This window comes from Oryx dammah, unplaced genomic scaffold (genome assembly GCF_014754425.2).
Source record: "Oryx dammah isolate SB20612 unplaced genomic scaffold, SCBI_Odam_1.1 HiC_scaffold_28, whole genome shotgun sequence".
NCBI lineage: Eukaryota > Metazoa > Chordata > Mammalia > Artiodactyla > Bovidae > Oryx > Oryx dammah.
In genome coordinates this window covers 27,879,225-27,901,997 of record NW_024070212.1, presented here as the reverse complement: position 1 = coordinate 27,901,997, position 22,773 = coordinate 27,879,225, and the positions used below count along the sequence as shown (strand labels likewise).

At 50.9% G+C, this 22,773-nt stretch overlaps 1 protein-coding gene across 2 annotated transcripts in view; it reads right to left on the bottom strand.

Annotated features, from left to right (window-relative positions):
- SYT6 (synaptotagmin 6) overlaps positions 1–21,589 on the bottom strand; it is a 66,799-nt gene extending 45,210 nt beyond the window's left edge. Inside the window, exons 1-3 of one of the 2 annotated variants that reach the window (XM_040230989.1) lie at positions 21,427–21,589; positions 8,778–9,126; positions 6,873–7,428 (exon numbers count right to left, since the gene is read on the bottom strand). In XM_040230989.1, the coding sequence (XP_040086923.1) occupies positions 6,873–7,428; positions 8,778–9,126; positions 21,427–21,589 (1,068 nt within the window). Of the gene's footprint in view, positions 1–6,872; positions 7,429–8,777; positions 9,384–21,426 lie in introns of those variants that run through there. The other variant, XR_005719374.1, reaches the window with a different exon arrangement.
- Between the last annotated feature and the right edge of the window lie 1,184 nt (positions 21,590–22,773).

Genomic DNA, 22,773 nt, shown 5'->3' with positions numbered 1-22,773 from the left:
CCCTTTTCACGCCTAGTTAAATAGTGTACTTTTGGTTACATTTTTACTTGCTCTGAAACCTCCACCCAACCATCAGCTCCTTGAAAATAAGGACTATGTTTGTCCTTCAATACCCAGCGTTCTTGGACCCAAATAAGTTCTTAAGAGGTTACTGAAGACATGTGGGTGAAATTTCATTATGCTTCCCTCTTGCTCCTGCCCTCCCTCCTGGCCAGGGTAGAACTGGGAACCTGAGATCCAAGGTGGGCACTTTGAAGGTGTTGCATCAAACTGCCAGTCAATGAGTATCTGGGAGGCTTTGTCCCAGGGTGATTGAATGAGTCACAGTGACTCAATTTTGCAGATTCTTTGACTCTAATTGAAAAGGCCTTTTGTAGGCTACCCTTGGATGCTGTTGCACTCAAGCACATGGGTGTGAGAAAAGGAACTAACTCTTTTCTGGCAAGGAAAGCAAGTTCATTCCAGGAGGCCAGTCTTCCACCAACACACTGGGACCTGCATGTCCCCCTGGGACATGAGAACTGCCTTCCTACCTCTCCCATCAGATTGTGAAGCTTTGAGGACTGGACTGAGTTGAAGTTTTCGTATCCCCCAGGCTAGCCTGGTGTCTGGTACACAGTAATTACACCACAAGTAGTTACTGCACAAAGAGAAGAAACCCACCATATGAGAGGTTCTTTCTAGATCTTTCCCCCAATCCAAAGAAAATAGAGAAACACACTCCCTTCCCTCTGACTCTCTCTCAATACTCTCTTCCTTCACTGCCATCAAAGCCTAGCCTAACATTTTCTTTTTCTAGAAACTTTCCCAAACCAATCTCGTCTGACTCTGATTTCTTTTCTTTCCTCAACATTTCTGCTTAACGGCTGCAGTACAGCAGCTTGGGTAATTTTGTCTGTGAACATCTGAATTGGTCTGTCCCCAAGTGTGTGCCCTCTGTGTGAGAGGGCTGGGAGGTTGGCAAGGGGAGTCACTGGACACAATTCCCATTAGCCTAAGCTGTAGGAGCTGGGCTCTGTCTTTGTCATCCTTTCCACAGCCCAGCCAGGCTTCTATACACAACATGCGCTCAGTGATCAAGCTGACAGCACATAGTTGACACCCAGTACGTGTTTGTTGGCTGAAAGAGGAATGAATGTCAAACTCAGTGCCCATAGGAAGAACACTGGGGAGATGGTAACAGAATCAAAGTGTCAGCACAAAAGTCCCCTGGAACAAGAGGAATGAACCAGGTCACGAAGAAAAATCCAAACCAAACACTCTTCTGGAGTTCCTGACAAGCTGCACAACTTCAGGGTCTGTCTTCTGCCCAAGGAGCAACATAATCACACTTACTCCCCTCTAGCCGTGCAGGACATGGGCTCTGCTGAAGGCCTGGACTTGCTGAAGGCTCTCTACCATTACCTGTCTGGGTGGCAGTGGGTATCACTGAGCCTGCAACCTTTATTTCTTTACTTACATATAGAGCACAGTAATACGGCTTCTGGCGAGGATGAAATGGGATAGAGTTGCTTGTGCTCTTGGCTCCTGGTAGGAACTCAAGTAATAACCTCCATATTAAAAGCTGGCAGATGGGGGACCTGAGAGGCGGGGAGGGTGCTGAGCCCAGGTGCAGGACTGTGTCTTGGAGGAAAAGGAGGAAGGCCATTTGCTGACGGGGCCTTGCTTGTGGCAGCAACTCCCTGGAGGACATTTCCCAGGGGCTTGAAGAGAGGACACTGAGGGGAGGGAATTCTGCCCAGTGGCCTATCAACCCAGGGTTTAGGCCTCTACTAGGGAGACCATACTCCCGCACACAGGGTTTTTCTGCTATGAAATCACTTCTTTACAGGAGAAGCTGAGAATCTCAAAATCTCATAACTTTGAAACTGGTTTCTGAGGAAAGTGCAGCCCAGAGAGGGCAAGTCACTTTTCCAAGGTCACACAGAGAACACATGGTAGAACAATACATAAGAGAGAGAAATAAATAAAATAGGAATGAATAATAGCCAACTGCCTGTTGGAGTAGATGGTCCAGACCAAAGGTGGGGCTCAGACCCGGGGGTGGTATAAATAGTGCCCTGGAGGCTGAGTTAGAAGAGAGGCACTGTAAGCATGGAGCTCAGCAGGCTGCCCTGTGACGGTGCTGCCATAGGCAGCTTTGCATTTTATTTAAGTGACTACAAATAATACAAGCTAGGTACCATGATTACCTCCCACTTTCCTGATGAAGAAACTGAGGCATGGTTTAGACCATGTCCCTAGGATCTCAAAGCAGAGAGTGCAAAAGCTAGAATACAACACAAGTTTGTCTGGTACCGAAGCCTGAGCTCTTTGTACCCAGCTCTGCTCATTCCCAGGCTAGAGAATAGACTGTTCCAGCACACAAGGCCTCCCTTTCCCCCTGCAGGCTGAGTCCAGGCTCCCTGATAGTCTATGGAGTACTGCACTGCCGCCAAAACACACACACACATGCACACGCACATGACCACACACGCTCACTCTGACCTATGGGGAACCCGGTAAGGCAGAAAGATGGTCAAGTCCATTAACGCCACCACGCATGGCACATATTTATGGCCCCAATTACAGCCTCCATGAAGGAGCAGGAATGGGGACAGGAACAGTTGTGTGCGCTGGGGTCTGAGGCCTCTGTAGCAATAACTACAAGATTACAGAGACGTTAGCAAACCTTGGTGACGGCAGCTCTATTATAATGATAAATCTACAGCTTTATATAGAAATAATGAGACTGGGGGCTGAAGGTGGGGGAAGGGAAGAGCAGAATGATCTCAGCCAGTGGATGTTCTGGGTGGAGAGAAAAATGGCAAACCGCAGGGAACTCCCAGGAGACCTCCAGGGGACCTTAGTCAAGCCAGCGAGAGGGGGAAGCCTCAGTGGCAGCCTGAGTGTCTTGATTCCGGGGAACAATAGAGGGCTCCGATGGGCCCAACACGTCTGCTGTGCCTGCTCCTCATCCTCCAGTTGGGGGAGCGGGGTAGCTCTGTTACAGCCTAAGCTTCGTCCAGAACAACCGGGGGATGCTGAGGCCAGTGTTCCTTGGGCTTTAAGGGTTTGCGATGAAAAAAGCTCGCCTAATTGGATGCATACCTTCCCTTCACTAGCTTTCAAGCTCCACGTTCAGTGCTCATAAGGAAACAACACAAATGCTCCAGGCTTTGCTACTCTAAACCACCTTAAGCAGGGTTTGGTCCCGGGGCAGGTCTGGTTCCACCTGCCAGGGCTGCACCCGATCCTTCCGTCCGCGTGTGAGGAGCAACAAGCAGACAGCATTCATTGACTGGTGTGACCTCAGAGCAGCCTCCCCAGCCCGCTTCTCACAGGGCCTCTCCTTCTACCAGACTCTGAGTCACTGACCCTCCACTTCAGTCCAGACCACCTGATCCGACTGGTTCATTTCTTTGCTACTCCAGACATCAGCCATCTACCTGAACCGTTACTCTGAAGGAATGCAGAGCCATGCCTAGCTCTGCTCATTTTCAAAATACTACTTGACTTTCTCCTCCAGGAAGGATTCCCAGGTTAACTGCACTGCTTCTTTAATAATCCTTTCCCTGTGCACCAGTATGTAGTTTTATTTGAATTAACTAAGCCATCGGTCACTCAGCAAGAAGGTGCTGAGATCTTATGTTTGCATAAAATGACACGCTCAGCCCTGAGGGAAAATAAAAAAAGTCAAATGTGGGACACAAACCATTCCTAAGCCACTGGGAGAACTTTGCAAGACAGAATATGATTCGGTGTATAACTGAGGGACCCAGAGAATAAATCCAGGAGTGACTTCTCTGAGAGTGGAAGGACTTTGGGGGAAGCTTTCAAAGGTGGGTTGGTTTGGGTCAGCGAAGTAGGGGAAAGGCCTGGCTGCCAGAGGGAACCTTGGGAGCAAAGGCAAGAGGCAGAAATTCTGGGCATGTTCAGGGACCACCCTGCAGGTTAGAGGAGCTGGAGGCCAAAATGCAATTCTAGGAACGGAATCCAGCAGGAATCTGGCACGTGGGAGAGATGGGAGCCGACTGGGCTCATCCATACCGGCCCTCATGGCGCTGGCTGCAGGATTTCACATACACGGAGTGCTCAATCATTCCCCGTCACTGCGACTTGGGCCTCTCTGGCCTCAGTGTAATTACAATTTTAGAGTCAGCTCAAGCCAAAGCACCAGCCCTTTATTTCCTTTTCCCTTCCTTTGCCTGAATCCTCATCCCCCGAGGATAAAGAGACCGCCCCTGAGAGCCAGCCTGCTGAGAAGCTGCAGAGAGGAGGGCCCTGGTGGCCTCACCAGACAGAACATTTATCCCACAGACTGTGAGCAAGATGGGTGTATGAGCAAGTCACCCCACCTTCAGCTTCGAAACTCCTGGTCCCAGACTCCTCTTGTCCTTGGCTAGAATGCTTCCCCTTCCTCTTTGCATATCAAGTTATATATACCAAGCCCTCCCCACACAGCTAAATTCTCTTTCACCCAAGAAACTGTCCCTGACTGTCCTAATTCTCAGATCTTACAACCTCACACATTATTTGCTACTTTGCATCACTAGCTACTGCATGAACATTTCTTGTCTCTATAATTCAAGTTCTGCATTGGGTCAAAGAGGCTGTCTTCTATCCCAGACCCCCCTTGCTCCCCAGTGCTTTGCACAGGGTCCTGCTTAAGAGAAGATGGAGGAGGACTATAATGGTACTGACTGGGGTGATGAGGATGGTGAGGGTCTGTGCTTTTTCTCAAGCTGGGGTGGGGAAGAGGTGTGGGACAAGGGGAGGGACAGCCACGGAATTCTAGGAAGTTAGCATTCAGGTGAGGGGCGTCCCTGAGCACAGACTGCCTGCTCCAGGATGAGGGCCTCCATTGTGCCTGGAGCTAAAGTCACAGGAAAGGGAGGTCTCTGGGGAGGAGAAGGGAAGCTCCTCAGAGGACTGAGTTGAGTCCTGCTCCTCACAGCCCCTGGCCCCCACCCCTCTCTCTCTCTGAGCCCCGGGCCTCAGCCTCAGTATGGGGAGGACTAAGCCGCTCTTCACTACCTGTACAGTCACCATAATGAAGCTGTTGCCATTTGAGACCACAAGGGAAGAGCTGTACCAGATGTAAACTTCACAGTGATTGATAGAGCAGAGCTGCTGAGCTTGGGGCTGGTGCACAGCTGCTGTTCCAGCCGGCCCCATCTGCCTGCCCCGTCTGCAAGCCCCCCTGCCTGTGCTGTTCTCTGTTCTTGGGGATGACATTTCAGGAAAGCAAAAGTAGGGGAGACGCTGGGACATCAAACTGGACCAAAGTTAGCACCAGCTAGGAGAATGGGATAGACCTTCCCGGAGCAGAAACAGGGCCCACCAAGCTCTCTCTCCTTGAACAAATCAATCCCTTTTCCCACCAGAGTGGGGTTGATTTTCCCAGCCTCTCTCCTTAGAAATTCAATACATAGATATTGAGCATTGATTGTCCACAGGGAGAGTCTGAACCCAGAGAAATAGTGAAAGAAATATCCCAGGGGACACTCAACCACTTGGGGTTCAAGACACCAGAAACAAGGCCATTGGCATTTGGTGGCAACACCCCTTCAGGGCTCTCAGTTGCCTGGCCGAACTTAGAGAGAGGTACATCCCACACCTACGTCTGCAGGATGCAATTACACAGCTTCTTCAACAGCCACCCAGGGCCCTGGAGAACACTGTCTACACTGGACCTAAGGGTTTTGGAGATGCCCTCTTAATTCTCTGTGCCAAACCTGCCCCCCTCTTAAAAAGCCAGCTCAAGCCCTACTCATTTTCAAAATAGTGCTTGACTTTCTCCTCCAAGAAGTCTCCCCGGGTTAACCGTATTCAGCTCCCATTGCTTCTTTAATAATCCTTTCCTTGTACACCAATACATAACCCTTTCCTTGTGCACCTTGAAACCTTCCTGGTTAATTCTAATTGATCATGAAGAGCCCAGCATCTGGCTCTGTAGTGTGTGAATTAGCCAGGTCTCCTTCCAGGCTGGCCTCCTCCCCTACCACCTTCCAGATGGCACAGGCAGGCAGGCAGGGCCTGAGAGCAAGGGCTCTGCTACATGACAATTTCTAGTTCTGGTTGTTAAGTACTTCCAGTCCCTCTTCTGGACATGTGGTAGGATTGCTTTGCCCTGTCCCCTTAATATTAGGAGTCACATGTGTCTTGCTTTGGCTAATGAAAGGTGAGTGGAAGTGACATTTGTCATTTCAGCATGGAAGCTTTAAGAAATAGTGCACAATTTGCCACATCCCCTCCTTCCTGAGGTGGTAACTAAGAACACAGGGTCAAAACGGAGCCTCTGCAAACTTGGTGACAAGGTAGAATGGAACCCTGGTCAAGCTGCAAAGCACACATAACATGAACGAGAACTAAATCTTGGCTGCTTTAAGCTACCAAATCCTAGGATTATTCGTTGCTGCGGCATAACCTGGTTTATCCTGATTAATATAGCCTGTCCTTGATCGCCTATGCCAGGCTTCTACTACACATCAAAGCCCTTGGCATATGCTGCTGTCTGAGTCAGTCTATAGGCCTGGCCCCATCCTCACCCGTGATTAAAGACATATATTATAGGTGGTAGTCCTGAGGTCTAGCAGGTAGAGGCAACCACTACAGAAGATTCATCAGAAGCAATAGATACAAATTCCCTTTCCTTCCCTTCCCAACAACTTGAGAGCTCTGCTGTCACCCTCCCTCCCCGCCCACCCCCTAATCTGGGGCCCGGTGCAAGGATTTCCCCTGGGGTGGGCTGGGCTATGAGTTGGGCTCCCCTTTCACATCCTGAAGGGCAGAGGCCCATTTGTCTCTAGGGGTTCGCGGGTTCCCGGTCACATCCACTCAAATCCAGAACTATAAACCCTCAAGAGGCCCCCGGGGCCGGTGGTACTCACACTCGTGGCGTACTGGATGTCCTTCCAGATGGAGGTTTCCCGGGACAGGTCGGAGGCCTCAAAGAGGTTGTCCAGGATCACCTCCCCGATCATGTCGTGGCGGGAGAAGCGGTCAAAGTCGAAGACGCTGAGATGCAGCTTGCGGTCGGCCAGGTCCTCGTAGGGCACCGGGAAGTGGAAGTTCTCGTCGAAGGTGGGGTTCAGGGTTTTGCGGTGCACCCGGGTCTGCAGCTTGCACTTGCGATCGGGCAGGAGGTAGATCTTGACGTAAGGGTCGGAGCTGCCGCAGAAGTCCTTGGCTGGGAGGTCGAAGGCCTTCAGGATGCGCACAATCAGGGTCTCGTTCTCGTAGTCGTAGCGCAGGCTGAAGTTGATCTTCCCGCAGCTCTTGGCCTCGGATTTGGCCTCGTCCCCATCCACCGACTTCTGCTTATAGAGTTCGGGCTTGATGCGGCCGATGCTGGTGGGCTGCTCCGCCGCTGGGGGCAGCTCGTTGCCGTAGTCCACGCTGGACACGTGCATCTGCCGCGGCAGGTGGCGCTTGAAGGATGTGTGCCTGGAGGAGGGGCGGAGGGGTGAGAGAGTGAGGTCGGGGGACGGGAGAACGGGGTGCAGGCCGACATGGCTCAGGACCCCGGCTCATCCTACCCCGTGTGAGGCCAATTTTACTTCCTGCTTTGACCCCCTTTACCTCTGCCGCACATGTCTTAACCCACGTAAAGTAGTTGGAATGGGGCCTGGTATATAACAAGCTTTAGTAAACGTTAGCCATTGTGATCTTTTCCCCTGCTTTTCTGCTTCTGACTTTCTAGGTTTCCTTCCTGGTAGACGTGACTCTGGGTCACCTATTTAAAAAGCTCCCCTATTTAGAAGGACCATCCTTTCCCACCCTCCATACAGCACTCCTTCACCACTACCTGATCATCACCCCCTTTCCCTCTGCCACTTTCTAGCTACATGAACTGGGACACATTATTTAATCTCTCTGTACTATAAGATATGAAAAAATAGAAGTAGCAATTGCATAGGATTGCTGTGGGGTGAAATGAATGCACACAAAGTGCTTAGAACAGAGCCAGGTATATAATAAGCTCTTATTTTCTCATGGATTCTTACACTGGCCCCTCACAGCAACCTTATGAGCGTCATTAGCCCTATTTTACAGTTGGGAAAACTGAGGCTTAGGAAAATGAGCAATTTGCCTGATGTCAAAAAACAAACCCCATAAATGTGACCCAGCACTTGCACCATTTCTGGCTTTCAATCTGAAGACCAGACCTGCTTCCCTTTGGCCAGTCCGCTGGGATCCTGGACCCAGGAATCCATAAGAGCCCCAAATTTTTAATAAATACAATGCCTTATGCACGCATGTTCCACATCTTTTAAACGTTTCTGAATTTAGAGTAGGTTTTTGTCATTACATGGTGGTTGTTTTTTTGTCATTTTGTTTGTTCAGGTAAAGAATGTTGTATACAATTTCTGTAAGGCAGGGAACTCTGTCAAAGGCTATTCTCCTTCTCAAAATGTTAGGAATCTCTTACTTCTCTCCCACACACTGCAGACTCCATCTCAGAGGCGGTGTGGACATAGACACGTCATTAACTTTTATGCCTCTGCACCTTTGCATATTCCTTTCCCTCTGGACAAGCCAACACCTCCCACCCATGCACATCTCAGGGTTGACCACCTGCACAGCACCCCAGCTCCAAGGTTCCCCTCTGCTGAAGTCACTCCTGGTGCCCACCTCCGAGCCGATCACCCACCACGGAAGACATCATCTGACATATTCTCCAACCAGAATAAGCATATGACTATTTCCGGTCTCTGATCCTCACAGGCTGGAATCTCATTCATGTATTGGATTCAGGAATGTGGAGGTAAGGAAGGGAGGGGTCCACCCCTCACCTGGTGGACGATGCTGGCTCTGTGGTCTGTCGCTGCAGCCGTGTGTGACGCTTGATGTGCTCTTTGACGGACATCTGCACCTCGGCGGGGATATCTGGGGACGTGTGGCTGATCTTCACAGCCGCCTCTAGGAAGCCCAGGGTGTGGGGGTCCTTGAGCTTGTCCGCCATGTTGCCTCTGGAGCTGGGGCTCTGGAGGGCCTCCGGGGAGGGGTTAGCAGAGGAGGGGCTGGAGGCCTCCTTGTTCCTCCAGGGCATCCAGCACAGCTTCCAAAAGAGAAAGAGAAAAACTGCCACCAGGGCCACGCCACACACAATAACTACCACTGCGAGGAGGCTGACAGAGGTGCCTGCCCTCAGCCAGGCAGGGAGGCACAGAGACAGACAGAGGTGGGGAGAAGCCGGGAAGGGTTTTCAAAGAGGGGCCACACACAAGGGACAGAGACGGAAGAAGAGAAAAGAGTGGTCATGAGAAGGCTGCCCAGGCAGAGGAGGGATGGTTGTAGGGTCAGGGCTCCACATCCAACTTGTGAAATACCGCAGCCTCGTGTTCACCTCAGGCTGATTTCTCCAGCTTCGCCCCTCCCCCCACCGCCAGCTTGGGGAGCACCTGGGCTGCCTCCCCGACTCCCTGTTGGCGTGTGCCCGGGGAAGGGAAAGTAATTTAAATAGCAGCCTAAGCAAATGTGCAAATTCGTGAAGCGTTCACATTTGGATGCGGTTTGAATTTCTATTAGAACTGTTACTACGGCCAGACTTATAGCAGAGTAGTTTTTTGCAGACAGCTCTCTTCCTGCACAGGTTGTGAGGCATCAGGGGACCCAGGCTGAGATACTTCATTCTCTTCACTCACCCCAAGCCCGCCAAGCCCACAGCAGGAGCTAATATATAGTGAGTAGGTTGACTTGAAGAGAACGAGATCAAGCATAATCTCCTTGAGGGTGGGAATCAGGTCCAATGCTGCTTCTGTATTCCCAGAAGTGTGCACATAGTAGGCTCAACAAACACTTGTATGAAGTTGGAATCTCCCTGGAGAAGGAAATGGCAACCCTTTCCGGTGTTCTTGCTTGGAAAATTCCATGGACAGAGGAGCCTGAAGGGCAACAGTCCATAGGGTTGCACAGAGTTGGGCATGACTGAGCCCGCACACACCACACCAAGCTGGAATCTGATCACATAGTTTACTTCAGAGCTAAATACAAACAGTTCCGATAGCTGTCCTTTGCCCACATTCCTGTGGCTATGTGAGAGCTCTGCTGTAACACTGGTATTTTTGAAAGTCATGATTGATTCAGAGGCAGGCACTCACTCTCCCACCCTGTGCCCCAAGTAGGATGTCCATTACCCTAGGAGAGTTGTGAAGGCTACCTCTCTCTGGGAGAAGTTACTAAGCACACCCCCACCCTCACCCCACCTTTAGGAATGAACCTTTGAGCTCAAGGCCTCTTCTTACTCTGAGACATCAGGAAGCCTTGAACCAATGGGTTTGCACAAAGGTCACTTGTAGACAAGCCAGAAGAGAAGGCTTATTTGGCTTGCATATGACTGAAAAATCAAGCAGTTCCATCATCACCATTGTCATCATCACACCAGATTCCTGGCTTCTCTGGAAACAGCCTGAGGACTTGGTAACTGGACCTGTGCTCCCACATACTGAGAACTGGCGATGCCCTTCGGAAGGCTGTGTGCTCACCAGCTCCTGTCCCTATTACTTGCCTGCCACTGCAGGCCTATGAGCTTGCAGCCTCTGAATTATCCTGTCCCAAGCCTTAAGAATTTTGGGATTTAAGGTGAGGAATGACCCTACAAGTACCAAGGTCAGGCTGTGCTTTTTGCAGGTGAGAGCAGTGTTCCAGATGAGGGACTTGGCTGCGGTCAGAGATCACAGAGCCTAGACCAGGGTCCAGATGTCTACTGCCCACCCAGCCTGGGGCTCATTCCACTGTCTCAGACTGTTTGTCCTGGATTAAACTGTAATAACCCTGTGTTATTTCTTATTTGTCTGACTCAGGGCTCAGCATAGAAATTGACACATGAGAATGAATGAATGAATCAGTCGATCAATGTCAAATAAAACAGCTGTCATTATCGCTCAACCAATATTTACTGAGCACTTGCCATATTCCTGGTACTAAACGAGGCTGGGAGATGCTTGGTCCCTCTTCGGGGGATCAAGAGAACTCTCACAGCAGAGGCCCCAGAGAAAGCTCTCGTCCTTCCAGAGGGACCTGAGGAAGAGGCCAAAACATCAGTCATCCTGTCTGGGGAGGTAGCACTGCCTCCCGACTCCCTGGCTGTAGGGTATTGGCCTTGATCGGCTATCACCTTCAGGACTAAGGAATAAGAACATAGGCCCCTCATGCCTTTTGCCACCTTCTCCAGCCCCCAGGCCCCTGCACAGAGACCTGCGAGCCTTTCCCCAGCATAGGAGCTGAGGTTAGCCCACCAGAGACTGCTAGGGGCCAAACTGATTCTAAGTGAACTTCTAGACTAAAGGTCTCCAATTACGGTGTGCATGCATCCTGGGAGTGTAAGAGAAAAAAATATCAGATTTCTTGAATACTTATTCATTATCTGAAAAATTAAAAAAATCAGAATTATAATATACAAATTGATAGTAATGAATTTTGTTATTGAATTTAGTCAAGTTATGAACATTAAAATGTCCAAGGCACAAAGTGCTTTTTATGTATTCACTCATTTAAGACTCTCCAGTGAAATAGGTGAAGATTATTATCCTCCTTTTGCAGATGAGGAAACTAAGGCACAGAAGGTTAAATAGATTGCCGAGGGTCACACAACTGCTAAGTGTTTGGAGAGTCAGCTTTATAATACCCCTTTTGTACATGTGTATAGAACATGGGAGCAAATAAACACATGTTGGAAGTATTAAACAAAAATAAATTTTGCTGGTATGATTTCATGATCTAAATAGTTTAGAGACTGTTTCCTTAAGCCCTGATACCCCTGGGGTTCACAGGAATGCTACCACAGATATAGCTAAGTATATACCACAGATATGTGTGTGTGTGTGTGTGTGTGTGTGTGTGCGTGTGTGTGTGTGTGTATTTAAAAGTTATCTGGCCATCTCTGAGCCCTCCACATCTGTTCTTTGTTACAGCAGTTCCAAGTGCATTCTCTGCAATATGAGTCACCTTAAAACAAAAGGTATTTCTAGGGTTTTGCTTTCCTTTGATCATACATCTTTCTTGCTCTGGTAATAATTAGAATTTTAATGAGAAAGGGGGAGAAATGGGGCGAATCCAGAGAGCAGAGAGTGTATTTAAATGTTCAGTCTGACAAAAAAAAAAACAAAACTGAATTCATAAATGAAAAGAGAGGTGGAGGAATCAATTTTTCCTCAGCATGGTTGCTATTTGGAATGTGTCTCCACATGACCCCTAGCTGTTGTTCCCTCAGCGCTGTGAGATTATTGGGAATTGGCACCCGGTGCTCAATACTGGTTATGTAAGGCCAGGAGGCCCTTCCTCTGCCTGGAGACTCTTCTTCCAGGATACCTCACAGGCGGGCCACGCAAAGAGAATTAGGTCCCAATGCTGAGTGGGTTCACACCACAGGGGAACAAGGTGGTGAGCAAGGCTGGTAAGGCCAGAATTAGGCCACAGTGGGTATGACTGCAGAGGATTTAGCTCGTTTAAAATCACTGCATGTGGCCTGGAATTCAGCCTGCCCGCAGAGCCTGGCTGAAAATGTGTCACAAAGGGCTGTCCCAAGGCCCAGGTGACCTAAGACACTTGTCTTCCTACCCCGGGCCTGCTGGGACCAGCCCACCAGGATGCATTGCCTCTGGTAAACTGCAGGTGCATACACAGCCTTCAAAGCCATTTCCCCACTCGAGTCTTGTTTGAACCTCAACCCTGTGAGGCAGATAGCATTTTGATGGGCAGTTTAGCCACCTTTTGAGTTCTGACCCAGCGCTCTTCATATTCTACCATACACTGGGTTCATGGTAAGAGAGGAGAAGGACACAGTGGGGGAAGGAGAGGGTAGGACAGATTGAGACAGCAGCACCGACATATACACAGTCATGTGTGGCGGAGACTACTAGCGGGAAGCCGCTGTGCAACGCAGGGAGCCTGGCCTGGCGCTCTGTGACGACCTGGGGCGGGGCAAGGGGTGGGGAGGGAGGCTAAAGAAGGAGGGAATGTATATATATAATTATGACTGAGTCGTGTTCACATACGGCAGAGACCACCACAGCACTGTAAAGCAATTATCCTCCAATAAAAGAAAGAGAGGTAAGCCTCTGGTAAGGGATAAAGTCCTACACTTTGAAAAAGAGGACGAACTTCCTAAGTGTTTGTATTTCTATTCTTTCTTCCTCTCCTTTTCCTTCTTTATTTCCCCTTCAGCCTGGAGAGAAAGAAACACTGTCTTGGAGTCAGACTGGGCTCATTCAATGTCCATCTCTACTGGTTATCAACTGTGACTCTTAATCTCTCTCAGACTCTGTTTCATCATCTGTAAAATGGGTAGAGTAATAGTATCTACCTGATAGGGTCACTGTGAGATTTAAATGGGATCAAGTGTATCAAAAGTGCAAAGGACAGTGCCTAGAATGTAGTAAGCCATATAATATATATTTTGCTATTTTTATTAGAATTATCTAGTTCTGCCCAGTCTGATTTTGAACATCTTTTAATTTTACAATTTGTTTAGTGGGAAGAACACAAGCAAACCATGAACACTAATAAGAGAGATAGCTTTAACTTTATCATTACAAACTAGGAACAATTTTACCAGTGGCAATAATATAATTATTCTATTATATAATATATATATATTAAGATAATACAGTTATTCTATCCTGTCTCTATATGTTATGATATGTATTATAATACATATATACTATAGCTAGATCTCCCTGTTTCTCAAGATGTAATACATCCTTTATGAAAGATCTCACATCTCCAAGTTTTTCTGTCAATACTCATTGTTCAGTTGTTTTGCCATTACTGCCACCAACCAGCTGGTGAACAGAAGCAAGCTCCAAAGGAATAAGAAGAAATTCATTGAAGAAAAGTGTACAATTCAGAACGTACTATGCTTTTGCAAAGTTTGCTTGGAAACTGGGGAAAAGAAGTCCATTACTCAGTATCAGGTTATCAGAGGAGACCCGTATTTTATGGGCACCTGGTTTGGGGAACCATATTGACCAATTACCCAGCAGCCTCTGGGAGAGCAGATAGCGATGGGACTTGGCTTCAGAAACACATCCAGCGATCTGGTGCTGTGCAGGGCACGTGGGTTCTAGCCTGGACTGGGGAAGTGCTCAGAGACACGAGGCAGACATCTCCACTGAGCACCAGTGCCAGAATGACCTCAGAGCACGCTCATCAACTGTGTGACCTTGAACAAGTTACTTAACTTCTCCAAACAGTGGTCTCCTCTTTTACGTCAAAGAATCACTGTAAATATTAGATAAAGTGAGGTCTTGAGCACAATGGTGGATACATGGGGGGTGTGTGCTTAGTTGCTCAGTCAGTCCGACTATTTGCAATCCTTTGGACTGTAGGCTCCCAGCAGGCTCCTCTGTCCATGGGATTTTCCAAGCAAGAATACTGGAGTGGGGTGCATTTCCTCCTCCAGGGGATCTTCCCAACCCAGGGACTGAACCGTGCCTCCTGTGTCTCCTGCATTGCCAGGAGGATTCTTTGCCCACTGAGCCATCGGGGAAGCCGAATAAGTGGTGAAAGTTCCCAAAGGTAAGTTGCTGTTATTTCTTCCTGGTTTTTGTCTTTGTGGTGGGGAACAGTTCACTGGGTACAGAATGGACCCAAAGCTTGGGCATTGAGGCAGGGAAGGGGGACATGGGACCAGGGGGCAAACATGTGAGAGACTTTAAGACCCTTCTTTCCTGGTGATGATGATTAGGCCCCTTCTTTCCTGATGATTCCCTGAAGGCCATCAGGGCAGGACCTGCCTGTCACCTTAAGTGAGATTGTCTGACAGCGGGGGATGGCTCATGGCCTCCCTCTCTCTCTGGAAAATGGTAGGATATTAATTAGCAACCCAGGCATTTCTTTCTCCCCACTGACACTTTCTCCAGAGACAGAGCCCTGATACTCCAGTGTTCCCTCCTCTTCTCTCCACCCATAGTGTTAGGATTTATCAGCTTTTCTCATCGCTTGCTATTGTTCCCATTTTTCTAATGGGCTTCCATGTCAGGAAGATCCATTTTGTAATAGTAACAGACATTCTTGCTAACAGACTGTAATTGAAAAGATAAACTGGAGGGAAGAAGTGAAAAGAAAGGACCATTTCCTCTGCTCCCCTCAAAGCTAGAGAAAGCTGGCTGCAGGGTCTGGGGACGCTGATGGACCCTCAGAAATGGGCAATGTCAGGCTCTGCAGAGCGAAAGCTGCCTCAGTGAAGGAGCTCCTGGCAAACACAGCTGGAGGCACAGACCCGCACAACTCAGGGAGCAGCCAGCAAGAAACTCAGAGGCCCCAAACCCTGGATGGTGCAGTGTGTAATCTAGGAAGGGAAAAGAGTCTGGTCAGAACCATTAATACAAACACTAGTAATGAAAGTGTTAGTTGCTCAGGTGTGTCCGACTCTTTGTGACCCCATAGACTACTGTAGCCCACTAGGCTCCTCTGCCCATGGGATTCTCTAGGCAAGAATACTGGAGTGGGTTGCCATGCCCTTCTCCGGGGGATCTTCCCAACCCAAGGTCAAACCCACATCTCTTACATTTCCCGCATTGTGGGCAGATTCTTAACTGCCTGGGCCACAAGGAAGCCCTGCTGCTGCTGCTAAGTCGCTTCAGTCGTGTCCGACTCTGTGCGACCCCATAGCCGGCAGCCCACCGGGCTCCCCCGTCCCCGGGATTCTCCAGGCAAGAACACTGGAGTGGCTTGCCATTTCCTTCTCCAATTCATGAAAGTGAAAAGTGAAAAGGAAGTCGCTCAGTCGTGTCCAACTCTTAGTGACCCCATGGACCACAGCCCACCAGGCTCCTCCATCCATGGGATTTTCCAGGCAAGAGTACTGGAGTGGGGTGCCACTGCCTTCTCCAAAGGAAGCCCTAGTAACAGTATTTATTATTTATTTCTATATAGCAAGTGCTGCGCCCCTTATAAGATCTCTTAATCTTTACATCCTCCCTAAGAAATTAATATTCACCTCTCAAAGCAGGGCTTCCCTGGTGGCTCAGAGGGTAAAGTGTCTGCCTGCAATGCGGGAGACCCAGGTTCGATCTCTGGAGATCCCCTGGAGAAGGAAATGGCAACCCACTCCAGCATTCTTGCCTGGAGAATCCTATGGACAGAGGAGCCTGGTGGGCTATGGTCCACGGAGTCTCAAAGAGTCGGACACAACTGAGCGAGTTCACTTTCACTTTCTCAAAGATAAAGTAACTGAGTTGAGAGATGTTAAGGTAGTGACTTGTACAAAGTGTACCTAAGCAGAAGAGTTGGGATTTGAACTGGAGACTTTCTGATGTCGAAGCCCAGGGTCTGAGGGGTCTGGAGGCAGAGCTGAAGTGTCCAGAGGCAAGGTCTGGGCAGAGAAGCTGGGGAGGCATTTCTTCACTATAATTAGGAGAGGGTGGGGAGCATCTTCAGGTTTTTGGCCTGACCCTCTGAACCTGGGCAGAATTCTGGGGGCCAGCCTCCTCATCCCCCGTCTCTTTCTCCTTCCCTGGAAGATGCAGAAACTATAGCCATCAGGCAAATAATCAATGGCCCCTGGAAAAGTCCCATCTGGAAATGTACCTGAGAAATCCCTGAGAGAGAGAGAGAATGTGTGTATGTGTGTGTATTGGGACAATGAAGGCTATTTTGTTCTGAGGCTCACAGATATCTTCCATTAATAATAAGCTCTGCTTGTAAATTTATTAGGAGAACCTGGTATAATTAAAATTCAGAGTTAGGGGGAGGGGAAGCAGGAAGCCTTTGCTTCGTTTCCTTCTTTCAGAGATCCAGGCTAAACTACCGATGGGGATAATTAGTGGAGTCCAAACAGAGAAGGAATTAATGCTCTTGGAAAAGCTGTGATGAGGAGAGACAATGCTGCACTAATTACAGCCGCACCAAAGCTTTGTGACTGGGGGCCTGTTTCCACCATCATTAGAGGATTCAGGGATAAACCGGAGACTAATATGGAGTGTAATAGCTAACAGAGCATTGGCATTAATTTAGGGATTATTTTAGTATTATTATTTTGGTGGATGGTAACTGTACCTTTCTGCCTGGTGGTCAGGACATGTGGCCCCTCTGAATGGAGCAGTCAAGGCTGGGATGATGCGGAGAGGGGCAGACAGAAAGTTGGATTCTTTTTCCTCCCCCTCCATCTCCCTGTTTATACCTGTAACCAGTGATAAAAGAGGTCTGCCTGGTCCTCATGGAGCAAGAAAAACAGTTCAGCCCCCGCATAGAGAGAAGGGAGGGATAAGGTAGTATCATATACCTGGAGAATCCAGAGCTGGATGTACTGCTCACTTCCACTTTTCAGTCCCTCTGCTTCCAGTTCCTAACTGGCTGTGTCCTTCTGTTTTTATTTTTAAATTCCCCCCTCTTTTTCTCCACCTTCTGTTTTTAGGCGTCTTTTCCTAAGTTGGACTAGCAGGGGTGCCACTTAGCTGGGTCAGGACTTTTCTCTTACCCTATGTTCCCCCACCCCCCACCCCACTCCAGACAGTTCTTTGGGAAAGTGAAAGTGTTACTCACTCAGTCGTGTTCGACTCTTTGCAACCCCACGGACTGTAGCCCACCAGGCTCCACTGTCCTTGGAATTCTTCAGGCAAGAATACTGGAGTGGGTTGCCATTTCCCTCTCCAGGGGATCTTCCTGACTCAGGGGTTGAACCTGGGTCTCCCGCATTGCTGGCAGACTCTTTACCATCTGAGTCACCAGGGAAGCCCTACACAGACCTAAAAAAAAACCTGGCCTGATCCACACGCTTCAATCCTAGTCCTCATTATTTTCCATCACACATCATGCCCCAACTCTGTGGACAGGGAGGACACAGTCATGCTAGAACAGTTAGAAAAGAACATATCTTTTGTGCAGAGCTTGGGAGGATGGAACATTCTGTATCTACCATCCCCACTCTTGAAGTTCCCACACAGAGAGAAGGTAACTTCTAGAACTGTAAATCCAAGGGCTCTACAACTCCTAGATCCTTGATCCTGGTTCTAGAATCTTAAAGTCCAAGACACACCATGGTCTGAATATCATCACCATGGGTTCTAAAGGATTCTGTATTGCACTCTTCCCCAGAGAGGGCAAAATCTGCAGAATTCCTTCCTTCCATCAAGGAGTGAGGGACTGACTCAGTTACAGAAACAGAACTTTTTTGTGTGCTTGGATGAAATGCTGTGCATTTAATTTGGCATCACAAGCATGAGAAATATTATCTGTGCTGCAAAAGGCCAACTTCAAAGCCAGGTGGCTGAATCACAGAACATCTCCAGAGTCATTGGAAAAGTGAACAAACATCACATACATCTCATGGCCATAAGTGCACCAGAGAATAATCATTCCTGCCTGCCAACCTGGGAGGGGCAGGGCCTCTCAGGCTCTCTCAACAGATCCTTGCATTTTCTGGAACAACTCTGTACTTCTTACTACCTTGAGAATGCTATCAGAACCGAAGCTATCCACACCTAACACTCTGCAACTTGGCTTATGAAAAAAAAGTTTATTCACCTCCATAAGGCAAAGGACACAAAGAAAGGTGAAGAACTGCCTGCTAGTATCCCTGGGGTGGGGTGGGGTGGGGGGGGTGAGGGCAGGTGGATAGTAAGAAGGAAAGCAGACCCTTTACCTTTAAAGTTTTTAAAGAAAAGATGGGACTTGCTTTTAGCTCAGATAGCAGTGTACAGATGTTTCCAGTTCAGGGTCTGACTGAGATTTCTTGTGCAATTCGTATCACAGACCTTGGCATATAAGAGGGTCCCTGAAAATGATAGTAGAGTCTGAATCTCAGTTGTTGAATCTCAGGGTGTTACTTAAAATCGCATGAGCTGGAGACTTACAGGAGTAGAAAGGCAGAGGAAAACATTCAATGGCAAAGGGATCTGGGACTACTCTCACCACTTGCATTTTTCATGAAACTGCAAACGAAAAGATGCAGTATTTCTCTGAATGGAGAATCTGGACCCAGACAGTTCTGGAATGCAGTTGTTCTGGGATGCCTGGGAGGTGGGATACCTCAGGGCCTTATCCCAAATTCCACAGCATCACCCTAGACTCCGTGCACACCTAAGCCTGCAAGATCCCAAAGCCACACTTAACCATTTTTCTTTTTCCTGCTCTGATCAAGGGTCTTCTTCTGCCTCTCCCATCCCTTTCAGACCCCTCCCCCCACAGCTTGGCCCCAGGGCTTGTGACTCAGCAGCCAAAGTTAAAGTTCCCCAGGGCTGAGAACTCAACCTTGCTTTCTGAAGCAGCCTGCAGGGAAGGCATACTGATTCATCTGGGCCTGCTGGCTCTTACTCCTCAGCCTTCCCTCATCCCCAGCCTGGCCATCCAGGTACCTGTCATTGCAGACTATGGGGTGTCCCTCCGGAGTCAGAACACCAATGCCTCCCTGTATCAGGATGTGTACACATGTATGCCAGCTGCCCCCCACTCTTAGCATTTCTGCTCTGAACAGACAGGAGGAACAGTCTCCATCCAGAACTCGACAGGTGTGTTCTCACCTTGAATTAGCCCCTTTAGGGTCTGAGGGGGTCAGAGCAAGCATTAAGAAACCCATTGGAGAAGGATCATTGGAGCAAAGAAGGGAAGGGAGCTGGAGAGGCAGGCAAGAAGAGACTCCCTGACTTGGGGAAAATTGTGTGTCTGACAGGCATAGGGAGTTGGGTAGTGCAGGAGGTGATGGCACCTGAGAACCAAAATCTGATAATACTTACTGGGCCTAATATGTTCAGAGATTCTTCAAGAAGAATCAACCTCCACTACCGTACCACCCTCTAAAAGTTCTTCTGCATATCTAACCTCAGTCCTTTCTGCTGCAGTAATCAGCTCATTGATTAAACACTGCCAGGACCGAGTTGGGGGGAGCAGCGCCCCCTACAACCCACACAGAGCCGAAGTGGGCTCCACCCGCCCCACGGTTGGACACAGCCCCCTGACGCTCACAAGCCTCCCCCAGGCCCACTACTCCGCTCCCTCTCCCCTATTCCCCAGCAGCCCTGTTCCTAACCTAGGACCTAGCTACATCTCCGACCTTTAACCTCAAGTGAAAACAGGGCCTGGAACCTACGGCCTCTGGAGCGCTTACCCCACCTGTACCTCCTCCCAGAACCGCGGCTCCAGTCCCCGCTTCTGGTCCCAGGAGAAGAGCGTGGAGATAAAATTCCCGCCTCTCGGGCCCCCTCCTCGCTCTCCCGCGCGGATGATGCGCCGCCGCGGGGCGACCCCAGCGAACCTCTAGGCCCAGCGCCACGGGGGTCAGGGTTGGGGTACAAGGAGGGGTGGAGTCTGTGGAGCCTAAGGAACCCCGGAGCCCGGGTCCCTGCAGGACCTCCCCACCCCCACTCCGTATTCTCTCTCGGGGTTTCACACTGCCCCCAGCCTCTCCCCGCCGCCCGTTACTCCCTCCCGCCCAGGACCCTCCAGACATCGGGATCCGGACAAAGAAGCCCGGCTGCCGGGGGCGAGCGCGGCCGCGCGGCGCGGGTGAGGCAGGTAAATACCCGCGGCGGGCCGGCCGCCGCGCCGCCCACCCTCCCGCGGTTCCCGCCGCCAGGGCGCGACACGCCATTCCCGCTGTCGCGACTCCCGGGAGACGCCGCAGTTGCGCGCCAGGCCCGGGCCCCGCGGGGCTCGCGCTCCGGACTCACCGGCCCCGGCGAGCTCGACCCGGCTCGGGCTCCCTCCTGGGCTCGGCAGCCGCCTGGGACTGCGTCCGGCGCAGGGTCCGCGCCGTTCGGGCAGGAGGCGCCCGCTTGGCGAAGTCGGCAAGAGACACCGGCTCCGTCGCTCATCGGCCCCGAGTCCGAGTGAGTCAGAGAGAGACCGAGGGAGCGAGTTATAGGGGTGGGGAGCGGGGGGTGCGGCGGGGAGGATGCCGAGACACCCTCCCCCACCCCGCCCCCCGCCCCCCAGCGGAGACGCAGAAAGCCACTCGCAGTCGGAGACGCCCGGACACAAAGACCTCGTGCCAGGCGCAGACCCAAGTTTCTCCCTGAGAGACCCAGGGGGCTGGGGCCGCGTTCCCCGAGAGATCAGATAAACTGACGGGACAGACCGACAGACGCACCCAGGGACCTTGACAGCCTCCGAAGAGACGAGTTACTTCCTCAGCCGGCATGTCCCTGGTCTCCTGCTTGCTCCACGGACCCCCTCCCCGGGAAGATCGCCCGCGGGGCAAGCAGAGAGAGCAAAAGGGAAACTGAGGCCCCTCGGGGAGCCGCATCCTGGGAGCCCGGCTTTCCGCGGGGCCCCGCAGAGTCACACAGGCTTGAGCAGAGGGTATTCTCTCCCTCCCGGATCCCCTTCGCGGCTCTATGTCCTGCGAGCGATGGCCAGGGCACTAGCTGGGGCTGGATCCGAATCCAGAATCCTGAGCTAGAGTTCTCCACCTAAGCTCCGGGGTTCCCGAAGCTGGGGCTTTGAGGAGCAGGGACAGCTAGGGCGAGACTCCAGGAAGGGAAGGGGCCTCTGCTTTCCTGTTACCTGAGTCGGCAGCGCTCGGACTCCGCTCTGGGGGCTCTAGCTCGAAGCTCCGACAAGTCTCCACGTCCAGCCCGAGAGGGGGCGGCCGGGCCCGGCACAGAGAGGCCAGGACCGCGAGCGCCGCCTGGCACCGAGGCTCCCGGGTCCCCCGCACCCCACTCATGCCCCGGACACCGCAGCCCTTCAAGCAGCCGCCGGAACCCGCGCCGCGGCCGGACTGGGGCGGGGCAAGGCGGCCCCAAGAAGACCCTCCCCGCAGCGGCCCCCTCCGGCTCCGTTCGGCTTTTAATCACTTCCCCGCAGGGTCTCCGCCCCTCACGTGGCATCCCGCGGCAGCTGGCAAGTCTGGCGCCTCACGGCCGCCCCCTCTACACTCAGCGACCGGTCTGAGTCCGGGCGGTTCAAGGCGGAGGGACCGAGTTGTCCCGCATTCTGGAGGGTTCAATACCTGGGAAAGAGCCTAGGATCCGGCTCCGCATTCACGGCCTGGTGTGACCTTGGGCCTCCCTGAACCTCAATTTTTCCTCTCTGTGAAAGGGGTACAAATGAAAACGAGTGCTTCACGGGCTGCGGGGAGATATAAAGACAGTGTTTGTGAAAACACTGGGTAAATTGCCACATGCCACACAAGTGGCAACGAAATGGAGAAACCTGTTCTAGAAAGATGGATGACCCTGCTAGGAGTGGGAGGACCTTGGCCAAGGTTCCTAATCGGGGAAGTTAGTCAGACTTGCCCCCTGTCCCAGCTTCGAAGGCAGAAGACCCCAAGACTGTGGGGCGATGTGAACTGCAAAAAGACTTTCTGAGCCCCGCATTCCTGCTGTCCGCGGTACCCGCACGTTGCTATGGCGACGGGAGGCAGCGGCCGTCTCTCTCCATGGCAACCGGAAGGGAAAGTTTCTGGCGAATAAGAACGGGGGGCGTTTCAAGAGGGCCCTCGGTTCCCGCCAGACCCATCTCCCCGCTTCGGTGTAACACTACCGATGTTACGCTTGCTGTTAAGCATAACAAGAGCCAAAAAGACCGAAAATTAAACGGAAAGATTGAGAGGCTAGACTGGGCAGAACTCCCCTCTCGGAACTGTGGCGTAAGGTCCAGAAGCAGGTTGACTGAGGGGGCTCTTAGGTGCCCCTTTCAACCTGGAGGTCTGTGGACAGCCGCCAGGCCCCTGCGGGGCCTCTCACAAAAATCTTGCATTCTCGGCTGGTCGGCGGGTGGGCCTCTTCCTCTGTGGGGTTCACCCGAAACTGCAGGTTCAAGTCTCTTTGCCTTCCCGGAGCTGAAAAGGAAACTTTAGCTGCAGTCTCTGAAAGCCAGGGGACTGGTGTGTATCCGGGTGGCGGGTGC